Source organism: Syngnathus typhle, linkage group LG3 (genome assembly GCF_033458585.1).
Source record: "Syngnathus typhle isolate RoL2023-S1 ecotype Sweden linkage group LG3, RoL_Styp_1.0, whole genome shotgun sequence".
Lineage (NCBI taxonomy): Eukaryota > Metazoa > Chordata > Actinopteri > Syngnathiformes > Syngnathidae > Syngnathus > Syngnathus typhle.
This window is the reverse complement of record NC_083740.1, coordinates 6,357,843-6,385,446: the sequence shown is the minus strand read 5'-3', so window position 1 is coordinate 6,385,446 and position 27,604 is coordinate 6,357,843. Positions and strand designations below refer to the sequence as shown.

Genomic DNA, 27,604 nt, shown 5'->3' with positions numbered 1-27,604 from the left:
CATAAAATTATATGTAGGGGGGAAAAAATATTTTACATTCTTGTCATCTAACAACATGAGTGTCACCTGGAAAATATTGTGTTTGAGTTCTCATGGTCACAACATTGAGGGTGAGAATCCAAATTATTGCCAACATTTCTTTAAAAACACACACTTTCAGTGCCATTCTACCTTTCAGAATATGATTCTGCCAGTTCAAACCATTTTTAACACCAACAACAGTCCACAGACCAGAAGTGATTGAGACAGTCATTGTCCAGTTGATTGCAGAAAGCCATTTTGTTGGTTTCATTTAAACGTGCAACAATCAAGACAGGGGTCAAGCTCTGCTTACTCACTGCTTCATTAACTCCCCCCCCCCCCTCTCTCTCTCTCTCTCCCTTCCTCCCCCCCCCAGTGTTTCAGCAAGACTACGGCTCCATCTTGGGTACTGAAATCGGTTGTTCCTCCAGTCTCTTTACCAGCCAGGCGGGACAGATGCAAGGTAGGTGTAGAACTTCATTTTTTTAATTTATTTTTTTAAAGGGGAAAAGAATATATACAATTTAAAAGTACAAGACACTTTAGACACTTTGAGAGACACTGAGGGGCTTAGCGTGGATGACAAGGAAAAGGAATAGGCTCCTATAATGAGGCACAGGGTGAGAGTCAAGGTGACAAATGAAAGAAAGTGGAGTTAGCAATAAATGGCGAGCGAGGGAGGGAGGGAGCCTGAAGTCATGAGTGAGACTAAATAGTTTGTCAGACCGGCTTAATGCTTCACTTCCCCAAAGAGCCTCCTGAGATTACCTGGACTGTGGACATAACCTGACAGCACACAGCCAGGGAGATTGATGGATGTGACATAAGTGTGTGTGTGTGTGTCTGTGTGTATGTGTGGCATCTCAGATATAGAGTTCAAGAGCATCTGCCAGGTTCCACTATGGAATTGACCTCTTCCCTATGGAGTGAATGGACTCAAAGGATCAGAAGCAGCAGTAGTAGAGCTGTCAGCTTTGACTGCCACTTGTGTGATTGGTTCGTGTGCGAGTTAAGCTTAGAACAGTTTAGGAGTTTTCAATATAGTTTTTCTTGGAGAACAAGCAAGCGTGTTTGACCACGTGCATTTCCCCTCAGGGTCGCCGTACTACTACAGTGCGACATCACGTGGGGCGGGACCCGCTGCCACGGCCACGGCCACAGCGTACGACCGCCACTGACTGCAGCCGTTGAGAAGAGCTGGCGGCAAGGGAAGGAGGGAGGGAGGCGAAAGGATAGCACCAGCACTGCTCAGTTCAACAAGCCTGCCCCCACCCCCGTGCACGGACCACTCACATTTTGACAATTGTGAATCTTTTTTGGACTGCCACTGAAACCCACCTACACACTGCCAGCCTGTAAAAAGGTTACTGTGAGGACACGCTGTGCGACAGGTAGGCTCCATCCGTGCATTTCAAGTACGTACATTTTTTGCAACTCCGAGGACCCTTCCACAACATAAAACGTGGCTGTGTTTGCTTTCAACGAATCCAAGAGACATATCCGCAAGCCGTGGTTGAACGTGATCTTGTGGGCTAATTGCTTTGTGACTGTGTGATGGTTAGGATTCTTGTTTTTCTGATGATACAGCGTGGCCTGGCTAGAGCAAAATCAGATCACGCTTTTTTTTGTTAAAAACCAGCGGTCAATCAATTCAAAGTTCTATGCCATGTTACGCTGAAGTAAAGACAATCCAACTTGCAGAACTTTATATGACCAAACCCTTTTAATGCCAGCCTCTTGGATTACAACACGGGTGGGGAACCTACAGCATTCGATTTGGACCACCAGCTAAATAAAATGCTCCCAAATTATCTGCAATTGTTCAGAATTTATCCAGCCGTCCGTTTTCTAGAACCATATTAAAGTCACAGCCTATCCCTGCTGACTTAGGGCGAGAGTCGGGGTGCACCTGGAAGGTGTCAAATTCATTTTTCTTGCGGGCTACATCGTCAAGTTTGTATAATCACTTCGATATATTTCTTGGTAACTTTACCTGCATTTCGTGGTTATTGTATACTTTTTTTTGACAACAGATTGAAATCAAAACTCAGAAAAATTGTGAAAACCAAATATCGCTATTGTTCAATTTATGTCAAGAAGAGATTTGATTTAAATGATAATGATAAAGTTGGTCATGCCTACAGTATAACAATTGAGGAAAACTAATTTCAGCACAGATTTTCAAAAGATCAATTTAGCTACAAACATGAAGTAGACAAGAGAAATCATGTGGTTGACAGATCAGGTCGGACATGGACAAATATTCACACTCATATGCACACCTAAGAACAATTTAGAGTAAAATCCTAATTTTTGGTATTTGGCGAGAACTTATACAAACACAGGGAGGCAATTCAAAGTCCACTCAGGAAGATGAGATTCGAACACCGAACCTCAGAACTGTGAAACAGATGTCCCCTCATTCATCGCGCTCCCGTAGATCATAAAAAACAACACAAATATCTTCAATTATTTCATTCATTCATATTTCAAGCATTCTGCTATTTTTTTAGCAGGATGCCCTGATGAAAACCGAATTGGCCTGAGATGGGTTCCCCACCCCTAGATGACAATAAAATAACAAAACAGATGACAAGGGTGAGCCTTTCTGACAAAGCACAGACCTCAAGTGTGAAATGAATACAGACAATGTTGAAATGAGGCCCAACCAAACATAAACAGGGAGTGTTACCATCCAGGAAGGTGCTATCCAACCAACCCCGCCAAGATTTAGTAGTCATCAAGAGCTATTTATAATGGTGGAGAAAGAGTAATATATTGAGAGGCTTTTCTGCGCCGCACTCTGCAATGAGAGTGAATGCCTGTAACCATTTATAATGTGTTGTGCTAGAATAGTGATGATGATGCAGTAAAATCTTGAAAAAGAAAAAAAAAATGAGAACGGTTGTTTGTTTATAAATGTGTTTCGACTGAGGTTTTCTTGTTTAAAAAAAAAAAAAAAAAGTTAGTCCATAGCCATTTTAAACACTTCCTGCTTATTCTCAGACTCGGGAAATCAGGAAGTTCATAAAGAGTCAGAAAATCAGGAAGAGGTGACAACCCTATTTCTCCCCTCTCTCTCCCTCTCTCTCTCCCTCTTTCTCTCTCTCTCTCTGTTTGTCTTTTAAATTCCCCAAAGATGGCCCCCCCAGTGGATCGGCTGACTAACTACAAAAGCACAAAGAGACTCTGTTAAAGGCGCCATTTTTGTTTTCGGACTTTCTTATTAAATGTAGGACTCCTTGCTTGTTATCCTTGACCTTTTAATTGCTTAGCCTTCAGATGTTTGACATCCCAAAATTGTTTTGTAAAAATATTCCATTTGAGGGGGTAAAAAGATCACAAGAAATATTTTGTTTTATTTTGTCTCCTGTGTTAGTTCTGCGCTGTGACAATTTATGACACCAGGGTTGAGGCCTTATCACTACCCAGGGTAGGCACGGGAAAAGATTTATTGGCCTGTCAACATGGATCTGAAGTCAATGGGCAAAGACCACAACGCTTGGTCTGTGGTCATGGGCAAAATTTTCAATAATGTGTATGTGCTTTCTGTCTTACATCCTACAAAATATATACCACAATGGCTGAAAGAGAAGAGACACGTCCAAATATCAATTATTCACATTTTAAATTTAGATTTTTAGTAATGATGAATCATAAATTCCGAGGGGTTTAAATTACAAAGAGGTTTTTGGTCTTAGGTTGTTTCATTGTAGCAATTCACTGCTACTGTGATAAATTGGATGCACCAAATAAAATGTATAAACAGTGTTAGCTTTTCAGTCTTTGTTAATCCTCAAATTCGAAATGAGAATTGAGCGTATTCCTTTGTATTTGTAGACCTTGAAAGTTGTGTGTGCACAACTCCAAAGAAAAAATCTCCTGTCAGCTCTCTTATTGTGCTGCCAGCACACACGCCACAAGCAGAAGCCTTTTCTCAGTTCTGTCTTTTTTTTCTAGATCTTTCTGAGAGGCATTATTAAACCTGAACCACACCAGCTGAAAAGGAGGACAGTGCCTTTAACACCCCCTTCAACATGACTGCATGTCATGAAAAACAAGCATCCTGAACAAAAATTCGAAACTAGCCAAGACAGTTGGAAACTACAATAGGATAGACACAGGAGTTTAACCGTGTTTCCTAGTCCTACATCAGCCACAAAGAGGACATTTCAGTCAGTTCTTAGCAGTAAAGTTTTTTTTCCTTGGGGGGGTCGTGGAAGAGTCAAGGGTATATGTCAGGGGGCCCTGCAAAATAAAGAATTTCATATTCTTTTTTAACAAACACATTTTCAGAAAACGGCAATAAACATTTATATGTTCCCTACCAGGCACGTGGAAATGTTGAAAAAAATTCCCAGAAAATTGCAAAAGACCCACAAGTCAGTTATCTGGCCTGGTGGGGGGGGGCCATATTTCAGGGGGAGGCAGTAACCCTGCAGCATTCACTCTAGCTCCGCCACTGGATGTCATATCATTAAATATAAACCGTAATTAAACTATTTACTAATATATTATTTACACATTTTGAACAATTCATTTTTACAAAAACAAATATAGGAGATGACTGAATTGTTCTTGTTGTGACCATGATTTGCAATACATTCAAGGACCAAGTAAATAACACACATCTCCTCATTTAATCCAAGCCGAACATCTTTTTAACATCACAAACACACGAGCGCACAGACACACTTCTACCATATCGATCGAAGGCCGTTCTCCTTGTGGAGGTGAAGCCAGAGGTGCCTCCTGTCCTCACTTGTAGCACTGAGGAGGCCCCAACTGAGTCCGCGTTAACAGGATTATTTGTCAACAAAAGCATAGCCACACAGCACACCTTGCCATTGCTATGACCTAATTGGCTCACACTGGCTGAAAGCGGCCCCTCATTGGCCCGCACCAATGGCAGCCATGACATTGAGCAGGGATGAGGGGGTGCTGGGCTGTCTTTGTGGGTGGTACCAGTGGTACTTAGATTTAAGAACACACCCGCTCCTTTTGTCCTTTGCTGGGTGGGATGGACCCCCCCCCAATGCCCCAATGCTCCCCCTGGGGAGACCAAAGCTGCTGCGCCATCAGAAGCTCATCCGCCTTCTCTCGGCCCAACTCTAATCTCATCATATCTCCTCACCCCTCCTGTAGCGCCACCACACATCCAGGATTAGGAATATTAAACTGTTCTGTTGTATTTCAGACTCGTGACCTTCTCCCTCTTTTCTCCGGACAACCTATTAATCCTTATTCCTACTTTTCTCACATTGACTGAATAGTCAGTTCACTCGCGATGTTCGCTGCCCTGTCAGAAATTCATAAAAGGAATAAAAGTCAGGCTTTTTGCGCCAAAGCGAGGTCATTTCAATGGCAAAAGTTGCGTCTCATGATCTCCCCTCTCACTATTAAGACCCCAGACGTGATGTTTTTTTTTTCCCTGTATTACAGTCGAGGCAAATGAGCTTTTTCTTTATTGGCTTTTTCCTCAACATGAATTCATGAAGATGGCCGCCGCCTTCATATAAAACCTGAGGGGATTTCGGCATCACATTTTGACAGCAATTAGTGGCACAATCTGTTTGTTGCTTGCTGATATGAACCGCGCTTTGGACAGATCTCATAGTGAAGTGTAGCCATGTTGGGTATGTCTTAATTTTATTCATAAACAAGACAGTGTTAAAAAAAATAGAGGATGATTTTTCACCTTACTGTGGCCTTTCGTATAACAATATGGACTTTATTTCACTTCATGGCTTCCTATCTGGGCTGTTGGAGAGATGTTTATATTCTGAATAGGCATAACAGTTGATTCAAATTCTGTCAATCAAGTGAAATTGATTGACAGTTCAGTCATCGTATTGAAGAAATTGACGATAATGGAAACATACTCAAATGCCCATCGCTAAGACACATCAGTAAGTAACAAAGACAAGGCAAAGTAGTTTTACACCATTCTCAAACGACAACATATCTGTAACGTTCGCCAAAGCCTGTGATGCCTGTTTGAAACTCTTGTAAAAAATTAAAATCAAATAAAAATGTTTCAGAAGACTTTCCAAGAGGGTTAAAGCCTTCAAATATCAAAGAAGGGGGAGGATTAAAAAAAAAAAAAGACGTAAAAGATGAGGTTCTTTAAAAAAAAAAAGTGTATATTTTCTATTCACTTTTTTAGTAGTTGCAAAACAAAACTTGGTGTTTTATCTCTTTTTGTGTGTCGTTTGTTGTCTGAATATTTGAATGTATTTGACTGCAGTGCCAATTTGCCAAAGATATCATATATCAGAGACCTCGCCTTTTGCTTTGCCGTTTGCTTTTACTGCCCTATTGTTGTTCATAAAACTAGAAATAAATAGTAGATATGTTATATTATTTTTGTAAATTTATAATGGTAATATTATTGTCATTTTATTTTTATTTGGCATTGAGTTTACACTGTGAACTACCCACTGGCAGTTTGCTTTGAAGCATCCTATCAGTCTGTGTATTTGTCCATCTGTCCACCTGAGTGACTGTTGTTGGTGATTTATTCCATTTATGTACCTGTAATGTGAAATGAAGAAGTAATTATTTGTAAATAGTTGCCATAATTTTATTGGTCCTTCAGAATAAAAAAGTGATAATTTTAGGGCAAGTGTGAGTGCATTGGAAGAAAACACAACAAGAACAAGCTTTTGGTGTAAATGTCACATTCCTTGACACATTCCCAGCCTTAGTCTAGACATACAGACATGGAGGGAGGGTGTTTTGCACTCAGTGTGTGCTTTTTCCTCTGTCATCCAAAAGAAGAGGTGTCCCGTGGCTCTATTCTTGGCTCTTGGCTCAATCCACACACCTCTGTCCTCCTGAGGATGTGGAGGAAACAAGAAGGTGGGGTAGGGGTTGTGTGACTGTGTGAGGGGGGTGTGGCGGTGATAATAGGACACTAGCTGTGACATGACGACAACACGGCACACACACCAAAAACAGCACATAGCCAGCTTGAGACAAAGGCCGGGCTGGCCGCACTTTGGGCGCTTGCCCAGATGCCACAACAGAAAAATGAGGTGGGCATTTGTGTGTGTGTGATCTTCTTTTGGGTCCTTGCCAGCTAAAGCCAATCAATTAAGCTTCACATAGGATAGCATGGGGCCTATAGGGTGATTTGAACCTGAATCTGGACCCAGTTGCCTTTCTCTACGGATCCTAATCTATTATTAGATCATTTTGGTGAGTACTTATAATATACTCAATGCAACCTTTATAGGATTTATGGTAGTCTGTTTTAAAATACACACTCCAGTCAGGTGCCTTGTAACACATGACCAAGTCAGCTAATTAAATCCTTGGTTTTTATTTAATCAGAGCTGTAAAATAAAAATTGTGGAAAAGGAGAATCTTGAACAAATAATGTGCTATTTGTGTGTATACTTTATTATTTAAAAATACATTGTTTTAACATAATAATTTTCACTTTTTTTTTTCTTAAATCTTATCGACAATCCACGAGGTACAAAGATGATGTCATGGTTTTTAACAAGTCCATGGAACAGCAAAGTTGTAGACTCTAAATACTGATGGTGTCAAGTTTCTTGACCTCAACCTTTGCTTTTTTACCTTAATTTATGAATGCTTTACCAACTCATACTCATGGAGTTAAAGTTTGATTCCAACTTTTAATCTCCCCATTTTAATCACTCCAGATTACATAATATGACATTCCAAGCCCCTAAACCTCCTTTCTCCTTTTCCTCTGTGCTTCTTCAACAAATGAGAAGACAGACAACAGTGGTACTCATGGAGGCCAAGGAGTCATGCAAATTAACGTCAATCAGCATGTGTACTTTTTGGCCCTCCAGAGCCCCGTTAAGAGAGGAGGTGTGGGGGCCAACAAAGTATAATTGGGCCTTGGCTGATTAGCGAATGAACCAACGAGGAAGAAGGAGCGATCATCAGAAGATACGAGAACGCTAAGAGCAGGCGAAACTGACAACGCATGTAGAAGAGTGGGCGAGAACACAGCATGAAATAATACATATGGTGCCTAGTCATCACTGCGATAAAAATCAATGGATAGACCCCTAAAGGCCAAGGTGAGCACATCAGTAAGAGCAGTATTTGTTGAGTCCACCACTATAATTCTTTTCGCTTGCAAATGACCTGGGTGTTGGTACTTTTCCCAGTCTGCAACCATAGACCAAAACTCGACAACTGCCTACTTACAGATTGTCATACATTTCACAGCAATAAATAAATACATACATAAATAAATAAACATGCGGTTGACAAGACAGGTCCAAACAATTGCTGCAGACATTTTTTTTCCTCGTCATTCATTGTCGTTAGGTGAGTAGGGCCATACCCCAATTAAGCAAACAAAAAAGGAAAATATTTAAAATGGCTTACCTCTTCCCAGGCAAGCACTGGCAGGCGTTAAACAGTTCTTTTGGACGTCTGCACAAGTTGACCCATCTTTGGCATTAATCCTTCTTAGTTAGTGGCTTTGGGAAACGAATCAATAATGCATCCTTCATATGTGGACGGTCGTTACGTTTGCAGCCGTTTTTGCAGCACTGTTGACTTGTCAAGTTTTTTTTACAAGATAAACCGGCACAAAACAAGCAGCATCGGGTGTCTGCAGACGCGCTTCAATGTTGACACTTTTCCGGTGTTATGCCAAACAAAGTAGGTTCCCCTGTTCAGCCTGTGATGTCAGGCGGCTATGGGTCTAGAAATACCATTCGTGCGCTACCCAATTGATTGTGCGTGACAAAAACTGTGAAATTATTTTTAATTAAATTAAATTAAATGATGTCATTATTGTTTACACATTAATTTAAAGCGTGCTGATTTTCCTCGTGATTAGAACAATTTTTTGCTGTACAATAATGAAATTTACAGACCTTTCAATTGGAAAAGATAATTTCAGATAAATGTTTTTTTTGGGGGTTGTGAGTGTTGTAACGGAACTGAACTTGTTTCTCGAGAGAACTGTGTTAAAAAAAACATGATTTCGAAAAGACTGATCAGGGCTAATAGTCAAAAGAAACTGCTCGCTCAAACTCACTCTTGCGCACGCACGCACGCACGCACGCACGCACGCACGCACGCGACAACCCCCCCCCCCCAACACACATGCAGCAGAAAAACATCGAGTTTGACCTTATCACTGCAGACATTTGGACCACACAGAATCAGTCGTTACATGCTTCTCATTGCCCTTTGCAGACGCACGCGCATGCACGCACACACACTTGCACACACACGCGCACACGCGATAGAGTGCACATTGCCACTAATAAAAATTTGTGCTAATATCACTCCCCCACCCATTCCCACGCACACATTGTCATTCCATTTCACACAACAGCACATGGACCAAATGTCAGCTGTGAGTATTGTGCACTTACTAATGTGTTCAATTGCATTTTTTTTTTTAATTTGTTCTTATTTTCACTCTTATTTAATTTTGATTGAGGCAGTTCTGGTCCTCCATCGTCCCTCCCTCCTCTGTGAAAATTGTCATCGATGACATGATCGGAAAAGTGGTGAGATTTTTTTTTAAAGGAGACATAGAAGATGACAAAGTGGTTGACAAGCGGCAGACTCGCTCAACCTCCCGTCTGAGTCTGTCCATCCCTGTACGCCCATCCCTGAGGGTTTGTCTCTGAGGATCGTGCTATGATGAATAGGCCTGTCCAAACTAACCTAGCGGAGACCAATTAGAGTGAAGGAGCGGAGGAGAAAAAAATGGGAGGAGGAAGAGCACAAGGGGGTAAAGTGGGATTGGAGAGGAAGGGCAGAGAGGTTAAAAAGCAGGTAGCAGGAGTGGGGCAAAAGTGGAAAGTTGAAGTGAGTAGTGTTGTATTCCATCGTGCGTATGTGTGTGTGTGTTTAAGCTGTCATGGATGAAGAAGACGAAGCGATGTTATAACTTCAGATGATCCTGCTATCGAGAAACACTTTGCCCCACTGATATTAGAGTGACACAAGGCCTGTCCCAAGATCAAATAAGATAACCCAATTCAAAGTTATTTCTTTGAATCAATGAACAATACGTGGGATATCACAGATTTAAGACGATAAACAAAGGGAAAAACCACCATGAAAAAAAGTATAGAATGCAAAAATAGGCGAAATGTGCATTTTCAAGGGGATTGAAGACCAGAACTGGCTTTTCTATTGTTACGTCATTGCCCTGCATAACAACTGAATCACTACTATCACCGCAAACATCATGATTCAGGTGGGATTAGTTTAAAGTCAAATATAAAGTATCTTTGTTAGCCACAACATGAGGTACGCCAGCACAATTTAATGAGGCCCAATACTGCTCAGTCATTGTGTCTCTTGACTCTCCTCTTCCCTCTCCTCCGGGCCATCTGAGAGACAATTACAAACAAGCCGGCATCCATTTATCGCCAACAATTAATCTGCATCAGCGCAAGCCTCCTTCATAAACGAACGCGGGAACACAGAGGAGACGGATGCGAGCGCAATGAAGTCGAGTCGACAGAGAGAGCGAGAGGGGAAGGCTGACAGCACCATTAGGCTTTTTAATTCTCTGCTTGAGTGGGCCGGTCCAGTCTTTATGCTAATTAGAAGGCCACGGACATGTCATAAATCTCTATGATCCTGCCTCATTTCCCCCTCTGTCCCGTCTCTTTCGGACACAAAGTTCACTCATTACTTTTTATGTGGGTGCTGCGCGGCGGCTGTGTAAATATACTGAGTTGAAAATTGATTTTTGCCACTTTGAATTAAGCGGAAAGTCTGGAACGTCTCAACGGTAGTTTCTCTGGCCGTTAACTCACTTTATTCATTTTTCAGCCTGCGTTTTTGTGTGCACAAAAACAAATCAACACGCTTAAAAAAAAAAAAAAAACTTGTTCTTATTTTCTCACGTCTGTTCATCTCCATGTGACGGACAAGGCTAATGATGAGGAAGCAGGGAAACAGTCCGCACATAATTGGAGGGTACACATTGAAAGAGAGCTGGAGAGGGAGAATGAAAGAGATCCATAAGTGGACAACTGGCTGCTTTAGCCACAAGAAGCTCATATTTTCACCCTCATTTAGGCCCGGCCTTTTGTAGAGCCAATTTAAACAGAGAGTCTATGGAGCTAATAAATCAAGTTGCATGCTGATTAAGCAAACGAAGGCAATACGAGTGAGATGTTTTTATTGCTTCACACAAGCGAACATTGTCCGGTGCTTGAACTTCTCGTGACCGACATCAACCGGTTTCTGCGTGAGCAACCAAATGGCCACGCCCCCCAGCAAAGCCACGTGCAACAGGTAGAGGCCCACGCACACACAGGTGCGTAACATCGACATCAAGAGGCTGAGCACGCATACGGGCGTCGCCACCAGCAGCAACACGGAGTGACGAACAGCGCTGAAGACAAGAGATGGGATAGCAAGGACCACTTTGACCAGAGTGGACGTCAGGCTGGAGTACAGAGACAGTGGAGACAAGAGGAGGGAGACCACCGTGTCACTCACTGATGCTCCCTGCAAGAAAACCACACACAATTCTAGGGCTTGGCAATTAATCAGGATTTAGATTTTGGCTTCTCATAATCATAAAAACATTCTAATCAGACAAAAACAGAAATCTAACCCACACAACACATTTGAAGGAATGTGACCCAGAAAATGCAACAAAATGATGAGAATAGACTGTTGGGAATAAATTAAAATAATTTCATGGAAGAAATATTCGAATTTAGGTTGTAATTGTAAATCTGTGCTTCTGATAATGAAAGGTTTGGGGTCAATCTGGAATATTTCACAAGGACACCAAACATTTTGTCTGACATACCTCACATGGGGTTACATGCACGGTGTTGAAAATCCAGGCCCTGTACAGCCCTGTTGTCATCCACAAAAGACAAGTCTCAAAACAGCAGTGGGAAATATTATACTACATTAAAGTTAAAAATTTGTGTCAACTTACATGAGAAGAGCACAAAGAGAATGACTGCAATGAGAAGCCTCATTTTCCAAAACTCACACCTCAACCAACTTGACTTTCAGATCAAGACGGGAACATTTGTAATGATTTCAGATTGCAAAGTCCCTCTATGGCCCTCGGCCCATCGCATTCCTCACGTTTAATCTTCTTAGGTTGCAAAATACAAATGCACAGGTTGTAAAACAGCTTGCAGGGTTGGAATTAGACTGCCACCTGTCGGAATGGAGGTACAGTGACACGCAACTGTGCCACCCCCCCCACCCTAAGGACTACTTCCAAGTGTAGTGTTTAGAATGTGGAAGAGGTAAATGACTGAATTTAAAAATGTGCTCTAATACGAGGGACTGAGTTATCAGTTTGAAACATTCCGTGATATTTCCTATTTTTTTATTATTTGACTAAATAACTTCCATTTAGATGCAGAAACCATTTATTTTGCTCCCTTTACACTGTCACAAACATGTCAGACAAACATTAATCCACATAAAACTAACAAAGAATTGTAAACACATAAAAACAACATCCAATTAGTAAGTGGTGCTTTTGTTAGTGACCTAAATCAAGCAGATTTAGGGCAAAAAGAACATCCAGTAATCCCAATAAAGATCTGTACACTAAAAGTTCATACATTCTTCTCTCATGAACTGACAAGTAAAACAAAATTAGAAATTGGGGAAGAAGAAGAAATAAAGAAGAATTGACTGTACACAATGCACATAAATGTAATATTTCTTTTGAAGCTTGCTGGTATTAAAAAGCAACAACTCGTAAAGCCTCAGATGCTGGATGTGGAGAGGATGTCCTCCACCAGGCGCTTGTAGACCCAAGCATCTCCTTTTATTCGCTGACGACGCACGCAGACCACTTCGGGTCTGTGCAGCATGCACACCTCAAGTTCAAAGGCCATGGTCACCTTGCCAAAGTCATCCCAAGTTCTGCACTTTATGGTGTAGCTGGACAAAAGGAAAATGGCATTTCTTAATGTAGCATTCAAATCCAGGGTGAAGATAGACATAGGTGGAGACAATTCTTACCCTTTCTGGCTGTATTGGACATTTTTCTCAGGTAGGCTGGAGAGGATCTGATTGAGCACGTCGTCCGGGTTGGTCTGCCCCGTCAGGGTCACGTTGTACTGAGCCTGGAGGGAGGTGAAGCACGCAGTCAGACATGGTGCAGACAGAACAGCGTGTTTGCTGCTGGGGAGGCGCGAGCGGACCTTGATCTTGCGCGGGTTGTCTCGCAGCGCTCGTCTCTTGCTGGGGGTGAGCATGGTGATCACCTTGTCCAGGCCCCTCTCCAGGGAGCCAAACACTCGCCCTCCCCTTCGCTTCTTTCCACTGTCTCCGCTACCGCTACCGGCCATGTCCAAAGAGCGAGACCTGTGGAGGAAGACGCAGACAAAAACTAACAGATGGTGTCAGGGTTCAGGTTTTTTTTCCCCTAGAGTGAGACTTACCTTCTTTCAGGACTAAAGGCAAGGATTTCAATGTTGTTGAACTCTTTGCTCTCTGCCACTTTTCTTTTAACGGGTTCTTTGGAGCAGCTGCCTGCAGCTGCAATACACAGACATACAAACACCCAACCTGAATGAGACGTCACCACCTCAGGATGCTTACAACAGCAATACACCTATAATTTAAATATTAATAACGTGCATACACACAGAAGAGGAAAACAAAAGTTCAGCTATAGAGGCCAGCGAAAGTCACAAAAGTTACTTTAAAAAAAGACACTCAAAAAGGCACCCGCACCCTTACAGAACAAGAGCTCAGCTCCAGAGGCTGGAGAAAAATCACTACAGCTCACATGTGAGAGGGCAGAAGAAACAGACAGCTACACCTGTCACAACATGTCTCAGGACACACACACACAAACCGATTACGTGTGTGTGCGTGACATGTGGAGACTTTATAATGGTTTTATAAGCCAAACTTGGCCGACTGAAGTGCAAACACTAATTTATCGTGAGATTAACCTGAGGAGAGCAGGCACCTTCGAAGTGCTGCCCTCTATAGGCAGAGTAAATAAAAAAAATCACATTTAAATTGTCCTCAGAAACAAGTCACTTTTGGATATTAAGTTCCACCAAGGTGATACAGTACAAGAGTTTTGATATGAAGGAGAAGTGGTTAGAAAAAGTGCAGCAGGCGGACAATATCCGGATTAGATTCCGCTTAGCACATAATTAAGGCTGTAATGAACCACCTTTTCTATTAGCGTCCATCATTTGAGCCAATAGAATTAGTCTCATGATAAGATGAGCCTCCAGTTCACAGTTATAAGTGTCTATGGCCATTTTCAAAGGGCAAATAACAAGAAAATCATAGAAAAGCTTCAAAGAGGGCAAAATAAGAATCATGTTGAAACCTTTTGGTGTGGTTCCGGTGCCATTTTGATTGGGTGTGGTCAACACATTTTTAGGGCGCGTGTTCTTCTTGGTGGACGACGGAGTGCGAGGTGGAGGCAGTGCAAATGTGTCCGCGTCTTTCTCCTGCAGGACAACATTCTCTCTGTTCTCTTTGGCATGCTGGTGGTCCTTGTGCCTCTTCTCCTGGTGGTGCTGGCCTGTCACTTGATGTCTCTCAAGCGGCGGGCTCCGAATACATCTTTTCTTTAATGGAGATGGCAACCTCTGTAGAAATACAGGGCATTGATCTAGCAAATGATAATAAACACATTGCCCCGCCCCCTCGGTCTGAACAATTGACCAAAATGGCAACGCAATGTAGAAGAATGGAATTTAAAATGAATATATCGCACTGAAATTAGTTTTAAAAACCTTTTACTTGACCCCACCTTGTCGTCTGTAATTCGTTCGGTCTTCTCGCGTACCCCTTGAGGAGTCTGACGAGAGACGGGTACCCATGGACAATCATCTATGTAGTCTGAGCAAAGATCCAAAGCACCCAGAATTGGAGCGTCCTCGTCGTCAGCAAAGTGAAGCGATTTCTTAACCTGGAAAAAGGAAAACAGTGTCATTTAGTGGCTGAGAACTAGGCATTGAGCTGGAAAGCCATGCTGGGAACTGCATATCGATCAACCTCTAATTGGGCATGTAGTGGAGAGACGGCCTCCTCGGTGACGTGGGGCTCCATGTGGAGACGCACCGGCTTGCCTCTCTGCTTCTTCGACAGCAGTAGCAAGTATGTGGCTGTGATGTGGTCGTACCGCCACTGCACACATGATCAATCAGGTCAGATGGGTTTGTACAGTAACTTTAAGAGCTTTCTCCTAGAATTTAGGAAACTTTGTAAGGACAAGTGCTACCTCAACTCACTTCTGAAATACAAGTTGTCCACTGGCCAATTTGAGTTATAAGCATTAACTCTTTGGTTCTGATATGATAAACCTCACCTACCTCCTTAACAAGAGCTGTGGTGCTTTCTCTGGAACGTTTCATGTTGACTGCCATCTCAGTGATGCAGTCCTCGTCTATGTGACCCAGCTAGAAAACAAGACACTACCGCTTCAGTTGAACAGAAGTGTAAAGACAAACAATTCAAACTAACTTATTCTTCTTATTTTAATAAACCTACTGGCGTCTTTGTGGTGCCAAATATGTGAACTGATATGTGAAGAGATGTGCATATTTATTTGTTAGGGTACCGGCTGCCTGCTGTGCCACTCCACAGGGCTGTTGTAGTCTTTCATTACCCAAGGGTGCTCAAGCAGCTGATGCACTGCCAGACGCAACTTGGGGTCCACCTACAGGACAGAAATGGTAACTACAATTAAATAGAAACCGACTATCATTATTTGTCCTTTTTTGATGATACGTGTCATCATACCTGCATCATTTGATTGAGCAGGAGGATGCTTCCGGGGGAGAGCCATGCAGGGTTATCATACTTTCCTCTCTGAAAACACATTTGTGAAACACATTCATTAGAGGGCAGTAAAGTAGTCATTGAAATACAAAATAACAGCTGGTGTTGGTTTGTTTTTTCTTAAATAAGCTTTATACCGAATAGTGACATAAGGTAGCACAGAACACGGAGTTGACCGCCAGATGACTTCAACATGTCTTCGCCCCCTAGTGGTTGAATGACTGCTACCACCAGCAATCATGTTAATTTATTCTACTCCAGCCCCAATGCACTAACCTAACTAACAAACAACTTTTCTCAGTGATAGTCAAATTTGGGAGAAACCCCCCCCCCCCCCCCCCCCAAAAAGGATGAAACAATAAAAATGAAAAGAAATCTCTTACGGTAATTTTCCTGTAGAGCACAACGCAACTGTCGTCATCAAAGGGGAGATAGCCGCAAAGCAAAGCGAACAGCAGCACACCCATACTCCACACGTCCGCCTGGAACACAGCATTGTTTGTTAAAAATCATTAATTCTCACAAGGAGAAGCTACAAAAATAGTTTTTTTTTATGATCAGTGGGGGACCAAATCGGATTCAAAAGGTTTATAAAGAACACTCTTGCATGAGAAGACCACCCCCCTAAAAAAGATAAATACAAAACGGAATAACTCGCCTCTGAGCCAATATAAGCTTTTCCCTGGATGAGTTCAGGAGCAGCATATGCCGGACTTCCACAACACGTCATCAACTCATAACCAAGGCCTCCCTGTGACACACAACAATATTAATCCTAATGCCACATACAATGAGCAACTATAAACTTTAGGAATAGCTCTCGGTGTGATTAAGTACGATAATGCATAGTTAATTTACCTCTCTGACAGTGTCAATCAAAATTGAGCAGTAATATGCATTGGATTGCACACAAAAATGTACACTTGTACATTTACCTTTGGTTTGGCACACAAGCCGAAATCTATGAGCTTCAAGTTGTGGTCTCCATCTATCAATAAGTTCTCCTAATGTTAAGAGAGATAGGTGGTATGAGATTTGCATTTCCAAAGGCCTATGCGTAGGCATTTCAAGCACTTAAAAAGCTTCCACTTATGCACACTGGTCTTACCGGTTTTAGGTCCCTGTGTGCGTAACCCTGGCTGTGGACGTAGGCCATGGCAGACACAATTTGTCTGAAAAAGACCCTCGTCTCCTCTTCTGACAGCCGGTCCTTTGCTATAATGTAGTCAAACAACTCCCCTCCTGGACAGTACTGCAAGAAATAGAAATTATAGAAAGGAGGAGGGAAAGAAGACAAATGCACAACTGCAGTTTAGCGACCTCGAGTATCATGAAAATCTGCGTGGGGGACTCAATGACTTGGTAGAGACGGCAGATGTGCTGATGACTGAGGTTCTTCATTGCCTCAATTTCCACCTTCACACGAGGAAGATCATCCTGGGAAATAATGTTTTTAGTTGACGTTGACAATGTTATTTGCAATTCTCACCTGCAATGTGGCTTAGATTATTTTTAAACCCATTCACATTTGAAATGTTATGTTGTCAGCCGATGTATGTAGATTGTGTACAATGTAACACTAACCCTTATTAGGGTCAGAGGTGAGTTGTGACCCAAAAACATCTGAGAGGAAATTTAGAACACTTACTTTGAAATATGCATAAAAATCAACAATTATTAATTATATGATGACGCATTGGGATTCACTCAATCCTAAACACATAATGTTAAAAACATTTATTTAATCTTTAAATCGACCAGTTAATTAGACTATTTCATAGTAGTTTTAATCTCTTATTTAAGGTCAAGTTGTATAATTTAAAATACATTGCCTAAATGAAGCCTTTTTGCCCCCAGAGCCTTATTTTGAAGAATTAAAAAAAGACATTCGATATAGATCAATATCCATTGATATGAAATAGTATTGTGATAACTTTCCAACCATACTATTCCCTATTCTGTCTGACTTAAAAATACCACAAATTGAATTTATTATTTAATTTCTATTTTGGAGAGCATTTGCATAAAAAAAAAACCTCACCCCAAGATCCTTTTTGTTCATGATCTTAATCGCCACCTTCTCTCCTGTCAAGATGTGACGACCCAGCTTCACTTTAGCAAACCCTCCTGGAAAAAAAATATAAATAAACACGTTTTAATTTCCAGAATTGGAAAAGAAAGACCTCCACACACACTCAACAAATTACCAGAGCCGATAGTCTCATAAACCTCGTAGTATTTGTGGAGCTTTTCAGCTCCGCGGGGCTCCATCCTCTCAACGGGCATTCCTGCCTCTTTTGGCTGCACGATCCACCAGCCGCCTGCCGAACATAATATCGGCCGAACCAGCCAAGAACAGCAATTAAATGCCAACGGGAAATTTGAAATGCCTGCCATAATAAATAACGGGTCTTTCAAGTTACACGACCGCTTCATTACTCGCCAATGTGTCCAACTCCACTCAATACGGTTACCACTAACAAAAGCGATGTAACTTACGTTAGGAAAAAGCCCACGTTTGTATCGATGATGTTTTTCTCGGTCACCAGAATGTGTGGCGTTGCGTCAAATAAGAACGGTCAATCCGTCAACAAACTATCGACGTGCAGAGAAGTGAGTGGCACATACGAATGTTTTGTCAGAGCAATTTGAATTTCGCACATTAAACCTCAACTTCCTGCTTCCGCTTTGGCTCTCGACTGCCTCCAAGTGGCCAAATTTGTTACTGTCCCCACAATTATGAGCTCGTTTGAAATGTAGAATTAATCATTCAATTTTATGAATTCACAAAGGTTTTTGTCCAAAATTGCCAAACTTGAACTTCTTTATTAATGCATAATAAAGATCTGACTATCATCAAGTTCTCGATGTCTAGGAAATTAAATGTAGGCAAAATCTAAGACTATAGAGACAATTTTATAATATATATTTTTAATTAATTTATATAACAATAACTTTTTCCAGTGCAAATCAAATTTCCACAGTAGATGAATCCTTATTTTATTTTACCAGGTCAGTAAGAGATCACATGCTTTGTAGACTTTCCAGATAGTGATAAGATTGCTTTAATGGGCCAGTCAGACGTACAGGGTGTAAGAACGCTAACATTCAATCACAAGATTTACACGGGAACAGTAAAACAAGGATGACACATGATCTTGTATTCATGCACACCTCGTAAGACAATCTAAAAACATGGAGAACCCAGACACACACTTGCACTTTCTAACTCTAGAATGACATTTGTCATTCGATGTGCTCCTGAGACCCTGCGTGTGGATATGGACTGCGTTGCGTGGTCCGTGCTGAGGATATGTTAAAAGGTGAGCCTTGACCTTTGGCATTGAGGGGTCAGAATACATCAACATGAATGAACGAGCAACCCCTTACAACATTCACGACTCTTGTGTTCATGCTAACAAATCAATCAAGTTCCAAACACACAGCAGTATCTCATCTTTTTGTTCTATTACCGCTTTAATATATTGTCAAGCAACCCTCCTCCTAAAAATATACGCCCAAAAGAAATTGAACAATCGCAGTCAGTTTTGAAAATACCATGGTAGGGTCTTTTCCAATACACACCATTATTAAACAACAACAAAAATATATATAGTTCAAATCCCATCTGATTTGTTCGGCTTAACGCATGATTCCGTTGTGGTGTCATAGCAACTAACATTCAATGATTTTGAACCTGTAATTTTTTTTTTTTTTTTACAAAGACAAATATAGCAGAATAAAATACAGTGAAAATACAAAATACAGATATAGTTTGTATGATAATTTAGATGCAAAACATAGTAATGGATCTTAAAAGAAACCAAAACAACAACAAAATTGCCCCTGAGGTTAAATGATAAGATGAACCAGAACTTTGTCCACTCGTGACTTTCATATTATTCCTAAGTGGTAGCACTAAGGGCAAAGAAAAGTGTGTCTTGGACCTATGCAAGTGCACAAGCTTGGCTGTCATTATTACTTTATCTGCTGCACTGTGACATTTAACAAAAAGAACAACCTGAAGGCACCAATACCTGAGGCAGAATACGTCTCAAGAGGAAGGAGTGATACTGGAAAGGGTTACAGAATAAGGGAAGATGAATCAGTTCAAAGTGGAGTTTAAAATCAATTAAAAAAAAAAAAACAGTCTAATTCAAGAAGAGTAAAAATGTCAGACTTTTGTTGTCACAATTCGGTTTTTTTTTTTTTTTGCCTGGCTAACTATACAACTCTCCAGCTTTAAAAAAGATTTTGTCAAAAAGCTGCGTTTTTGCACTTTTCAAGAGGTTATGCACAACGATGTATACATGTAGCTGTATGTTACAAGAATATACATGCTTTCAGTCTATAATATCTTTGTAAGGAATACATCCGAGCATTTGGGGTGATGACTTTGGCTTTGGAAGGTGCACATATATGCACACAATATGAAATATGTAGAAAATGCACCATAAAACATCATCGGACAAAACAAAACAAAACAAAAACTAAAAACAAATAAAATTATGTAATGGCTCACACAGTTATGTCACTCAAAAGCATCCCCTGTGAAAAAGACAATGGCAGATCGGTTTGAGGGCGAAAAGGATGTAAAGGTTTGGGTGGGTTCAAGTTTGCCATGCCTCATGTGCAAGTCAATAGAAAAATGCTACAAGGTTCTTGTCAAGAGGACAAGTGCAGGGCAGGCAGAGTTGCCCTGCCATTTGCTCAGAAATTGGCAGGACACTCCACACGTTTTCCTGGAAAGCGCTTCAGGTCTCCCTGCGTGTCTGTTCACACGAGGGACCAACACGGATTGGAGCGTCATTACATCAAGACCTCCACTTCTCTCTGTCATGGCAGTGGAGACGTCGCCCCCATCTTTCTAGTCCCAGCTGACATCGGCTTCGGTCGACTTCCTGCTCCTTTGCGTCGCTCACTCGCTGTCGGTCTCTATGTCTGAGTCGGACCACTGCACCGGGCTCAGCTTGCCGCGGCGCATAGCGTATTCGATGATGGCGGTGTAGCAGAAGTAGTACTGGTCCCAGGTCTGGATGCTGAAAGCCCTCTGCGTACGCATGCGTCGCACAGTCTGGTGGACGTCTACTGTGCCAATGTCCTCCAGCTGGGACAGGCAGATGTCCAGTGTGCAGAAGGTGCCTAAAGCCAGGACGGGATAAAGAGGAAATCAATATTAGGAATGGGAAAAGGGAGCTGGATGCCAGTTGGCCAGACACACTAAAGACAAAGGAGACACTCCATTAGTTAATCAATATTGGAATTATTATTTTATATATTTTAGAGCCATTGTTTAACTTAAAACCCCACTTAAAATTCAGACTATCAGCAGTAATTATTCGCCGATTGTTTCAGTCAGCCATAAAAGCAGACTGATGATGTTTACTTAAATTAAAATGTTTGCAAATATATCGACCCCCCTTACCCCATTTTCCATGACTGGAAAATTGGCCAGTCATTTTCCAGGTTTTCTCGTAACCATGTTTAAATTTTATATACTGAACATATAGCTATATATATTTTGTAAAACCAGAATGCTTCAAATTTGTTCAAACAACTCCCATTAGTAAAACCACTAGACAATCATTTTCTCCTTCATATTTGAATTCACCTGTCCGGCCGATGCCCGCACTGCAGTGCACCACCAGAGGAGGGCCCCCTGGAGGCCCCTTCCAACTGGAGCCTAGACTCTGGCATGCGACATCCCGCCTCCGAAGTACATGCTCGCGAAAATCCAACATGGCCGATGCACTCTTGGGCACTCCGAAGTCCGGCCAGCTGACGTAGAGGTAGTGGCAAACATCCCGTCTCTCCCCAGACTTGACAAAAAGACCATTATACTCATGAGCTGGAACATTAGCTACACTGGCAAGGTCTATAGGAGATATGGACCAAAAACTCTGAATATAATTACTGAAAAAATTACTTTATGAATGTGGTCCCACTTTGGAGAGCAATTTAACCACAGTGTTTATTTCTCAGTCAGAAGGCATCCTAATACCTTGTAACACTAAAACAGAAACTGTTAAGCCACCTGACCTTTCTATGGTTCAAAGAGCCATTGAGGAAAAAAATGTTGGAGGACTGCTCATACTGCAGGTGATACAAACTCACCTGAGTATTATAGAGTTCCAGATGTGAGAGTTTGAAGTCCTGGAAGACCTGGATGTGGGTGTTGGTGACCTGGAAACAAACGTGTTGCTCTGTACTGCCTTCCTCCAGTGGCCAATACTGACCGCACTTGACACGCCCTCGCTCCACCACTCTGGTACATGGATGAGTACAAGTTGTGAATGGCACACCCGTTCTCCACCATATGCGCGCTTTTCCAACAGTTGGTTAAAAAAAAAAGAATTCACCTCGTTGTCATGACGATGATAAGTACCATCTGCTCCCACACCATGTGCCAAAAGTCCCCAAATGTTTTTGGCAAAGGACCTGAGGAACACAAATAGCGTTATAGCAGTGATGGAAGCAGCAAGTTTTATAGTACATGAAGTTAAAAAAAAAATCAAGATCTTATTGTGTGGTTCTTACCCTGAGTAGCAATATATGCGTCTTTCCTCTTGTAGCCATCCATGAAACTCGCATTAATGTAATCCGAAGTCTGCAGGACACGCAGCAAATGATTTTGGCGGAACAGTCCTCAGCGAGGCTGCAAAGGTCAGCTTTCGATGGATTTACCATTACCTCGTCCTCGTCATCACAGAGCTGGCAGAGTCGGACCCTGGACTGGTCCAGACACAGAACATCGCTGTACCGGTTCTTGAGCTGATTGGAGAGTTTCCTGGAAATAAACGTGCACAATCTCAAAGATCAAAACTGCTGATCTTAACTGCACACAAGGGAGTTTGTCCATCCATCCGTCCTGTGTTCTATACCGCTTGCACTGTTCAGGGTCACAAGGGAGTTGGAACTTATCCCAGCTGACTGAAGATGAGAAAAGCAGGCGGAAGCCTTGGAGTGACTATTAGTCGATGAAAGAGTTGTACAAAACGTCAAAGCCAAACCAGTGAAGAACAGCAGCTATGGCAGTTCAGAGAAGGTGAGGTTTGTCAGGTCTTCAATGGTGAACCCATGCAGGGCACGTTCCCCAATTTGGATTTTCGGCCATCATCTACGGTACTCCCAGAGTTTCGCTATTCGCTGAAGGGCTCAGACTATATAAATGACGGCATTAAGCCCAAGAACAAATATCAACTTTGAATGTGTGACAGAAAAGCACCATACATATCTGATGCAATATTATGAATATTATTCTTATTGAGCCTATTTGACCAGAGGCTATGTGACAAAATAAGCGTCATCTGACAATATCTTACTTGGAGTAGTCAAAGGTGCCTGCTGGTGGCTCCTTGCGAATCTCCTCATATTCCTGATAGATCCCTTTCTTCTTCTTCCTCTTCACATGATCAACCAACTCGTGCATCCCCATACCTCCCCGATCTGGCGTGTGAACGGACTCCTCCATGCGGCAGTCGTCATCATCGGGACCCCACGACGAGGGCAAGAGTGATGTCTGGGAGGGGGGCTGGTGGGGCGCTCGAGGCAAAGATTTCTGAGGCAACGGTGGAACGCCCTCCTCTTCCTCACCCTCCTCATCCACTTCTTGTATATGCTCACCCCGACGTCCGTGATCTGAGTCTATTCGGCCATCCACAACATCTGCATCGCCTTTGCAAGAGAGTGGCGTGTCAGGGGGTGTCTCCGACTGGGGGGGTGCTTGCCGTCCACGACCATTCATGTTCGAATTGGGCTTCAAGCCACTAACGGCGGACATGTTGTTTCCGCTCCCAGCTGAGCCGTTCCAGTGCTGGTGGTTCCCCTGTAGCCTATTTGCAGCAGAAGGCGGGCTCAGCGGAGGATTGTCCAAAGTCCTGCCCTCATCCCCACCACAGTGGTTGTGCGGGTTTGCGTTGCTATCGTCATAGAAGTTAGCATTAGCCGCAGCGAGCTCAGAGCCCACCTGGGTACTCAAATAGCCATGGGTCAGCGTTGCGTCAACACTCGGTTCCCCACTCTCAAGACTATAAGACCGCAGCAGGCTTCCCACGCAGTCGTGCGTGTCACCCTCCATAATGTTTGCGTTGATGCAGGACTGGATCCAGGCCACGTGGTTATACTGGGATGTTCCGCCTAGGTGCTCAGGGAGGGAGGAGACTGGGATGTGACTGGCCAGTTCGTGAGCCTTCACAGTACACACCTGGTAGATGGGGAAAAAAAGGAAATACATTTCAAGACCTAATATTAAAAAAACAGAAAAAGACGTACCCGTTCTCTCAGCTTCTCACGCACGAAGAGGCGTAGAACCGCAAAAGGTGCTCGAAACCAAAGAGGGGAGGAAACGATGAAGACGCACTTTAAACGAGCCGGAAACGCCCCCTAGTGAACAAAAACAGCAAGTGGATAATGAGTGAGTATTTCTAAAATAAGACCAGTGCTTCACAACTTTTCCATTGGCCAAAATCTCACAGCACATCGAGAGCTACAGAATGCCCCCAAATGGTGCCATATTGCTACAGTTTGTGAGCCTGAATAATTTTTTTACTTGTGCTCCTAAAATCCCAGGTTAAGGGCTACTTTGCTTCTATTAAATACAATAAAAAATAACAATAATAAATAAAAACAATTCAAATATATATATATATCTGTATATGTTCCATGTTTATGCATTTATTTATGTCGAAGACAGACACTGAGATCTTAATCTCCTGAGCAATAACTCAAATCATAGTAATTTCCTGTGACCCACTTGAAGATTTCTGATGACATACAAAGTTGCCTTTGAAAAGTGGTTGGGAATCACCAATTGGGACACACCGTGGAACTACATTTATTATAGTATTTACCTTGAGCAAATTGAGGATCTTGACACAGAGCTCATAGTCAAAATCCCCATAAGTGGAGTTGGTCATGTCATATATAAATACAAGTCCATCTCTCTGGGTTTGAACACTGGGAAGAAACAAAAGACCAGTTAGAAACTGGTTCAAGATGGTGCACTGTCAATAAAACAGGGAGTTTAAGAACATAGTGCTTGCAGTGGGCTGCGTCACCTGTCTATGGCTTTATCCAGCTGATAAATGATAACCTGCAGCACAGCTTTGTGCGTGGACACGTCTCGCCGATGCAGGCGAGCTGTGAAGAGCGCAAGTGCAGCACCATTTGCGTCGCGTCCAGGCTGCGGGGGAACATGACATGTAAAATGAAAAGACAAGGATGCATACAAAGACTTATCGTCGTCGAAAGATATCTCGCTGCAGTGTGAGTTGACGAGTTACTTTGGGGTTCACAGTCTCCACCACTCACCAGGACGGTGAATTTGCCACTGAGCAGCTCAGAACGGAGTGGCTCCTCGTTAGGGTTTATATTGATGATCCCCTCTTTGATTCTCGTGTTCTGATAAATTTGCGGCGGGAGAGAACCACAATCTCATTAGTTTGAAATACAGTAGTAAATATTTGAAAGGCTGTGTGGTATCTCTGAACAGGGACATTCATTGGCGTCCCCAGCTGTACCTTGTATGCTTGGAGGAGGTCGACAGCTCGGGACACGTCAAACTTGCGGGCCATAAGAAACTTAACAGCTGTGGGTTGGGAGACGAGCCCGGCGCATTGGAGCTGCTCTTTGCAACGCACCTCACTCAGGAACTCCTCCACAGCCTGGAACACGACATAGATAGGGAGGAATGGAAAAGAGAAAGTTGTCTGCGTTCCTGTTTGTACAATGTAAAAACAGAGCCTAGTCCAAACAGAGAGAAGACACCTGGGATCAAAGTATTCGGTCTATCAGGCTTTTCAACTTTTTCTTTAACGAAACTATAATACATGCATTCATTAAGCCGGATGCAAATGCTGGCAGCCGGGATGCGCCTCGTGGAAGATGACATGGGTGAAAACGAGTGGTCACAACAGTCCGCTTGTTTACCAGCCAACTGAATGGCATCTGTCCTCCAATTTAGAACTAGGACAGGGAGGGCAATGACGTCCAACAATACCAGAGTTTTACTTTTGCAAATTTCAGAGAAGCAAAGAGACCCACAAATCTCATTGCAGATACAAGATTTGTTTCCAGACGCAGAACCATCCACATGCTTTGATTCAGCAATAAGAGTCCACTCGTTGCATTTTAACATCAATCGATACGGCGGTATTTTATAGCTCAACAATCAATACGGGTAATTATCATTACCTGAGACCAAGCACAAGACATACTGTTCATCCAAGTGTGCATCAAAATGTCACTCTTTAGACATGATTTTTGACCGGTCAAAGTTCAATTCTATCAGGCGTTGAAGGGATTTAAAGTGGAAGTAACCTACAAATAATCTGGCAATGTGCTGTCAGGGTAGCGTAAAAGAAAACAATCTTCTCGAGTGCATAAAATGAGGAGGAAGGTAGGCTCTATTGTGGACACATCATTGTTGGACAGGCTCGTATCTGCAGCAAAAAGGAAGATGTGGAACAGTCTACTGTACATTGTGGACAATCCATAGCACAGCACCATCACCAAGCAGAGGAGCAGCTTAAGGCTGCTGTCACTGCCCTGCTCCACAAACAGACAGAGGAAATGCCAAGCAGCTTTTTAATTCCACCCTAATATCAAACTTCCTGAACTCTGTACTGTGCTAAACTGTTCACATCTTGCACACCACGAACCTCATTTAACATTTCATATTGCACTGGAGTTTTATCCATTTAAACAAAAGGAAAAGTTAAAATCTTATATATTTTACATCTCTTGATATCATGTTTAATATTATGAGTGATCCTTGTTTGGCTTTGCATTTAAGGGCTTGGTTAAAAAAGGTCGTACTACTGATGAGAGGCATGCTGCACTTGTAATATTGTAATGACAACAACATGCTGCTGAGAACCGGGAGAGTCACTTCTGAGAATTCTCGTCGATAAATTATGACACTACTTGACAGTAAGCTCTTAGCAAAAAAAAAAAAAACTTGTTACAAGCCCCCCTCCCCCTCAAAAAAGAAAACAACAACAGAACCTGTAGCGTTAAAGTGACGACATTCTATTAAAACGAGAGTCACTTTGTGTGCAGCCACCAAATGAAAATGTAGGAAACACCACTGTAAAAGAATCCCCTTTCTACTTAACAGTAGCTGTTAACTAGAGAGCTAAGTCGCATGTGGTAGCCGGATGCCTAACCATAGCTGCACGGACACTTTACGCCACGTTTATCGAAATATTAAAGTAAGACCCAACTCCACTAAACGCGAATGACACTTGTAAGTCCATGTGGACATCTAAGAGAGAAATAAGAAATAAGAATCTCGAGTAAACGTCCGCAGTTTGGATTAGCAAACGTTGCTATGCTAGTTTATGCTAACCGCTGTCAGGCACACCGGAGTCAGTCGCCCTGAAGGAGGGTGTGATCGGGCCATGACAGTTCATTGTTTCCCGGAACATATATCATGTTACAGCAACTCGTTAGTTGTTGTTTCAATTAACTGCGTCGAGTTGGAAGGTACACACTATGTAGAAAGTGGAGTAAACTATGTCAAAACAGACTTACCAGGAGCTCCTGAGCTGTCAGGGCTTCCGCCATCTTGAAGCCTGAGCAACGTCTCAACTAATGTTGTCTCGTGAGTGAACGATTCGGCCAAAGGAACGGATCCTTTTAGTGAACGAGAGTGAACGAATCACTTCCTACAGTGATTCGTTCTTTTTTCAGTTCAGTGACGCACACGACCGGTGAGAGACTGTTGCCAACGGATCAGTGTGTAAGTGTTGTATTATAGAAAGAAATATCTTAATTACCCCGAGCCAATTATTATTATATATAGTAATTG

At 42.4% G+C, this 27,604-nt stretch overlaps 3 protein-coding genes across 7 annotated transcripts in view; 1 reads left to right on the top strand and 2 right to left on the bottom strand.

Moving 5' to 3' along the window:
- Positions 1-6,640, top strand: part of pax5 (paired box 5) — a 39,086-nt gene extending 32,446 nt beyond the window's left edge. For all 4 annotated transcript variants that reach the window (XM_061275372.1, XM_061275370.1, XM_061275371.1 and 1 more), the window contains exons 10-11: positions 398-484; positions 1,117-6,640. In XM_061275372.1, coding sequence (XP_061131356.1) covers positions 398-484; positions 1,117-1,199 — 170 coding nt within the window. In that variant the 3' untranslated portion in view covers positions 1,200-6,640. The remainder of the gene's footprint in view (positions 1-397; positions 485-1,116) is intronic.
- A 5,740-nt stretch (positions 6,641-12,380) lies between these two features.
- On the bottom strand, positions 12,381-18,482 carry melk (maternal embryonic leucine zipper kinase). The gene is made up of 18 exons (XM_061275362.1): positions 18,295-18,482; positions 18,003-18,116; positions 17,837-17,922; positions 17,116-17,232; positions 16,904-17,047; positions 16,731-16,799; positions 16,454-16,546; positions 16,179-16,277; positions 15,757-15,825; positions 15,575-15,673; positions 15,327-15,413; positions 15,010-15,141; positions 14,765-14,923; positions 14,336-14,600; positions 13,425-13,521; positions 13,185-13,347; positions 13,003-13,106; positions 12,381-12,921 (listed from the first exon to the last, which is right to left on the bottom strand). Exons 2-18 carry the CDS (start codon positions 18,079-18,081, stop codon positions 12,744-12,746), a joined length of 2,040 nt encoding a protein of 679 aa, XP_061131346.1. The 5' UTR covers positions 18,082-18,116; positions 18,295-18,482; the 3' UTR covers positions 12,381-12,743.
- Positions 18,483-18,844: 362 nt separating this feature from the next.
- Positions 18,845-27,457, bottom strand: ptpn9b (protein tyrosine phosphatase non-receptor type 9b). 2 transcript variants are annotated; one of them, XM_061275358.1, is made up of 13 exons: positions 27,328-27,457; positions 25,314-25,457; positions 25,105-25,194; positions 24,852-24,976; positions 24,645-24,750; positions 24,067-24,177; positions 23,118-23,998; positions 22,480-22,582; positions 22,333-22,402; positions 22,155-22,233; positions 21,910-22,060; positions 21,407-21,614; positions 18,845-20,937 (listed from the first exon to the last, which is right to left on the bottom strand). In XM_061275358.1, exons 1-13 carry the CDS (start codon positions 27,358-27,360, stop codon positions 20,714-20,716), a joined length of 2,325 nt encoding a protein of 774 aa, XP_061131342.1. In that variant the 5' UTR covers positions 27,361-27,457; the 3' UTR covers positions 18,845-20,713. The 2 variants fall into 2 exon arrangements, with proteins under 2 accessions (XP_061131342.1, XP_061131343.1); XM_061275359.1 differs by having other exon boundaries at positions 22,486-22,582.
- Between the last annotated feature and the right edge of the window lie 147 nt (positions 27,458-27,604).